This window comes from Plectropomus leopardus, unplaced genomic scaffold (genome assembly GCF_008729295.1).
Source record: "Plectropomus leopardus isolate mb unplaced genomic scaffold, YSFRI_Pleo_2.0 unplaced_scaffold16597, whole genome shotgun sequence".
NCBI lineage: Eukaryota > Metazoa > Chordata > Actinopteri > Perciformes > Serranidae > Plectropomus > Plectropomus leopardus.
In genome coordinates, this window is record NW_024617829.1 from 1 (window position 1) to 5,558 (window position 5,558).

At 38.4% G+C, this 5,558-nt stretch overlaps 1 protein-coding gene across 1 annotated transcript; it reads right to left on the minus strand.

Moving 5' to 3' along the window:
- Positions 1–665: 665 nt before the first annotated feature.
- LOC121964663 (aprataxin and PNK-like factor) lies at positions 666–4,527 on the minus strand (the record flags this gene model as incomplete). Its single annotated transcript, XM_042514862.1, has 4 exons — positions 666–816; positions 1,600–1,789; positions 2,573–2,736; positions 4,456–4,527. Coding segments are annotated over 4 exons (577 nt in total), but the record flags the coding sequence as incomplete, so codon positions are not given.
- Between the last annotated feature and the right edge of the window lie 1,031 nt (positions 4,528–5,558).

Below are 5,558 nucleotides of genomic sequence, written 5' to 3' on the forward strand. Positions count from 1 at the left end.
GAATGTCGGCTGTTGGCAGCTATAGGAGAAGTAGGCCGACTCAAAAGTTTTTAATTCCTGAGTAAAATGATTAATAACACAGAAGTTTGACAGAAGCTGAAGTCAGAGTCCTGCAGTCAGGAGAGGTTGGACTATTATCAGCACAATGTGCTTCAATTTACCTGAAGTTATATTTTATTATATTTGGATATAATGGTGTTTATGTCTGCCAAAAAGTAACAAGAAATTGCAGAAAAAAATGTATGTTTGAGGTCATTTTGAAACAGTGTCTCTGTTAGCTTGTTTTTTTACACTGTAAAATGTAACGCTCAGCACGTGTTTCAGTCAAAATAAAAAAAAACACATCAAAGGGAACAAATTGTTTTGTTACTGACTTTTTTGTTTGTTTGTTTTTTTTCCAAATTATTGATATCTGTATTGTATCTACCTCAAAAAACAGTGTCAGTCCGGCTGTGGTGTAAATGGAAAAAACATTTTTCAATTTATTTCTCCCTCCCTAAATCTGTGAAACAAGACAGTTTTACAGTCAACATTTGGGGATTTAAAAACAAACAAACAAAACACATTTTAGAAATTTTAAAGATAATTTAGGAAATTACATTAAGTTTATCAGAGTGGATAGTTGCATAAAAAAAACAATAAATCCATAAAAACGAACGCGGTACCTTTGGAGCTGGAGGAGGAGGAGGAGGAGGAGGAGGAGGGAGTGTGTGCAGCCGCCATCATCCACGCAGGTAAAACTCTTTTCTTGGTTACAGGCGGAGCGACGTCTCGTCTGTCGTCCTTGTCCTCTTGTTTTGGTTGTGCAGGGACACCCTGCATGAACAGTCATATTTACCATAAACTTTACCATAAACTATTCATGTGAAACCCAGTAAACCCAGTTAGTGCAGCGGTTCGGTCCATCTGCCAACCCAAAGCAAAGTCTGTTTCTGACGACCTGATAATGAGACTCAGAAATCGACTTTTTCCAGAGTTATTTACAGAATCTTCGAAAGGGAAAGAAACTGAAGCACAGATGCAAATGAGGATCATCTCCTGGTTTATTATATTTCTATGATTTTACAGTGTTTCTTGAATTTAAGAACATTTCTAGGATTTCAGGACATTTCTAGGACTTTAGGACATTTTGAAGATTTGAGAAAATTTCAGGGATTTTCTTGACTTTTAGGACATTTTGAAGATTTGTGAAAATTTCTGGGATTTTTTGACATTTTGAAGATTTGTGAAAATTTCTGGGATTTTTTGACATTTTGAAGATTTGAGAAAATTTCAGGGATTTTTGGACATTTCAAAGATATTAGAACATTTCTAGGACTCTAAGACATATACTGGATTTTAGAACAATTCTTGGATTTATGGATATTTCTTGAATTTCAGGTCATTTCTAGGATTTAAAGACATTTCTCAGATTTTAGGAGATATCCAGGATTTTAGGACAATGGGGTCTTAGCAAGGACCTCTGTCTTTTTTTGATGCTGTTTTATGCACTCTGACACATTATGGAGACTAAAAGGACAAAAATAATCCCCAGTGTGAATCTCTGCGACTTCCCGCTGCGCTGCGTCTCTGCTGATAAAGATTTTAAGTTGAACAAACCTTGTTGAAACTTGTGTCGTCGGGCTCCTCCTGATTTGACGGAGCCGCTGGTGTCGGCTCCTCGGGAGGCGGAGTCTGCTCAGCAGGAGGAGGAGGAAGAGGAGGAGGAGGAGGAGGAGGAGGAGGAGGTTCCACGTCTTTTGGCTCTGGCGAAACGCAAAGTCCTTCCTCTTCAAACATCTGACTGTTTCTACAGACAGAAAGTAAAATTAGCGCCATGCTTTCATGTACCGGACAACATGATGATGTCACAGCAAAATCGGACTTTTTGGATATAAAACGTCGTCACTTTATCCATTTTCCTTTAGACATTTGTGTGTAAGTTTGTCAGAATTAGCCCATGAATGCTTAACTATGACCGAAAACATGTTTTATGAGATCACAGTGACCTTGACCTTTGACCTATGACCACCCAAATCTATTCAGTTCATCCTTGGATACAAGTGAACGTTTGTGCTGAATTTGAGGAAATTCCCTCGGTATCGCGGTCACGAGAATGGGATTAACATACGGACAACCTGAAACCGTGCCGGCGCTGATGCATAAAAGCTTTAAAACATGACTTTTCTTATGAATATTATGTGAAACCTCAATGCTGCTGCTGTGACACAGGCGGGAGCTCCAGCATGAATTTTACACGAGCGTCTGCTGGTTTAAATGCTGCTTACGTGTTCTTGAGTGTCCATTTCCTGTGCGTTTGATCTCAACTTCAAACACGGAGCCACAATGGAGGGGCACTAACTCGAAGACAAAAGATCAGCGAGACCCAAAGACCGCGCGAATCGACGCTCTCCTTAAGGCTGGCTTCTACCGAGACACCAGATCCAATTCAAGCCCACGCAGGCCGCCCCGCCAACATAAAAGCCTTTAATTAAACAGTGGGGAGCAGCCTCTCAGGCTCGATTTAATTAGGACGAGATTCACGTGTTGATCTGGACGTGGAGCGGAGCACCTTTTTCTGACGGGTGAGTACCTGGGAGTGCGGTCCTCCTCACCAACGGCCTCCACTTTGTAGATGTACCTGCCCGGCAGCAGAGAGAACAGGTCTCCGTGATGAAGAGGGTACCAGCTGTCCTTCTGCAGAGGTCGAGGGTCGTCGGTCAGAGACGACTGAACGAAGCACGGGTTCAGGTGGGTCTGAAGATCGACGCGACAAAGAGATTCACAGATTAACTCCAGCTGGTTTTTATATATGTTTATAAGTTCAGAGCGGAGATCCTCACTTATTCATTCATTCATTCATTCATTCATTTATTCATTTATTCATTCATTCATTCATTTATTCATTTATTTATTTATTTATGTATTTTTAAAAAAATATTCTCAGGTAATGTTCTTGATATATTTTGTAAAAATTTTTTTTCTTTTTGCAAATGTTTGGGTCATTTCTTGATGCACTTCGCTCTTCTACTATTTTTATTTCTTTTTAAAAATCAAGCCAATTTGCTCAGCTTTAAAAGGGTTAAACAAATCATAGTGGCCTAATTTTTCACCTGAAACGATCATCTGAAATCTGCTGATTATTTTTCCTTTACGGTCATGTTCCTGCAGCATAAATATCAACCAGCGTTGAGTCGATGGAAAAGAAGAAACTTAACAGCGTTTTGATTTTCTGTTTTATGATTCGGGTGAGAAGGTTACGGCTTTGACGCCGTCGGAGCCTCAGGCGGCTCTGCAGAGCATCAGCTGTCGGTTTTCCAGCCGACATCAAAACATTCATTGATGCGATCGACTAAAAAATGCTGCGACTGTGGAGTGTTAATTATTTGCCCGAGATGGCGATTTGAGACGTGCTGATGAATTAACGAGTCAATTACACAAATGACGATGAGATGATGTGAGTGTGATTTATGTGGCTCTTTAATAAACAGACCTCACTGTGAGCTAAACGACTGCATTTGACCTCCGGACCAATAAAGGTCTGAGTACTGAAAGTGTTTTTAAAGCCCTGACAGTCGTCGAAACATGTTGGCTCTGTAATGACTTAGCCACCGATGCCAGATGGCTTTTAATAAAGGGTTATTATTATTGTTTATTGTGGGGTTTTTTTCTTTTTTTTTAGGGTTTGAGGACACTTGGGGCCTTGACCTCAGCTGAGGAGTTTGGGTGGATCCTCCCGCGGGAAAAAAAGTTTGATAAAAAAAGCTCAATTTTGTGCTTTTTAACGTACACAACTTACAGCCTGCATGTCGAATGGGCCCCAATAGGGTGCCAGGTGGCCCCCCAACCATTTTCTAATTCACAGTAAAAATAAAGTGATTCGCCCTGTGAACTGTTTTTGTCCTTTTAGTCTCCATAAGGTGTCAGAGACATAAAACAGCATCAAAATAGAGCTTGTTGATCAAAAAAGAGCCAGAGGAGGATCCCCCACACCCCCGACAGAGGACACAGCTGAGACACTGATGTCCTAAAATACTATTGTATCCTACACTATCATAGATATGTCCCGAAATCCTCGAAATGTACCTAAATCCTAAAAATGTCCTAAAATCCTAGAAATGCCCTACAATACTAGGAAGGTCCTAAAATCTAAGAAAAGTGCAAAAATCGTATAAAAGTCCAAAAATCTGAAAAATATCTTAAAACCCAGCAAACACGCTGAAATCAAAGAAACGTGCAAAAATCTTATCAACATCCTTAAATCTGAGAAATGTCCAAAAAACAAACCAAGAGATGTCTTAAAACAAAATGACCAAAGTTGAATGACACATTGCTACTTTCTCAGAAAACAGAGTAAAAAAAGTACTAGTTAGTTATTAGTACAATAAAATAAAAATACATCTAAAGAAGCTTTATCAAAAGTTCACCGGTGAGCTAAAGGTCAAACGCCATAATGACTGATGAGGGAGGACGTACCGGTTTGAGACGCAGCTGTCCGTTCAGGTTCTCCAGCAGCCCGTGAAGTCTGGACACTCTCTTATCACTGATCTGAGACAACGTCAAGAAAAACAGGAGAAGAGCTTCATATAAAAAACAAGAGAAAACGATTCAGATCAATTTAAAGGACACAGAGCATTTAAATACTGATCAGGATCCGAACCAGGACAGATCCGATTCCCGGGCAGAGCTCTTGTGCATTTTACTGATACATTTCCAGGACTTTGAGGTGAATTTTAAGGACTGTACATTCATAAATATTACTGATTATTTTTCAATAATATTTTACAGATTTTACTTCAATATAAATTATGTAAAAAATTTCAGAACAGGATTAGAATTGAATAATTAAGTATAAATGAGGGACTGTTATTTATGAGAGCTGACTGGGTGGTACAAAAAGAAGGAGGCATGTCAATTTTTTTTTATTTAAGCACTGAGGAGGGACTTATGTTTTTTATTTTGGCTTTAGGGGAGGGTCATACGACTTTAAATGCCTGAATTTTGTACTTATTTTGTCACCAATTTTTAAAGAAAACCCGACTCCAAACGTTCATGTCTGCAAATTACCAAATTTACAAGAACATTTTTGGCAGTTTTTATTTCTTTAAAAAAAAAATGCCAAATTTCAAGACCCCCCACCACCACCACCAAAACAGCAACATTTATGGTGATTTTCATTTTTTAGTTATTTATTTATCTTTTTTGGCTATTTTCAAGGAAAAAAAAACCCACAAAAAAATACATCAACATTTTTAACATTTTTTCCCTTTAAAACATTTTTGGAGATTTTTGAAGAAAATATCACCAGAATTACACCAAAATTTTGTTGCGGCTATATTTTTATATCTTATTACTATTTTTATTCTTCCTCTGTGTTAACTGTTTTGCATTAAAAAAACGAGTCAGGTTCCTTGTTTGTGTAAATGTACTTGGCAATAAAACCTGATTCTGTTGGTGTCTAATTTATCTGAATTTATTCTGGGTTTTAATATTCACAATAATATTTTACAACAAGTCTTGCATGTATCAGCGGGAGAAGAACACACACACACATACACACATACACACACACACACACA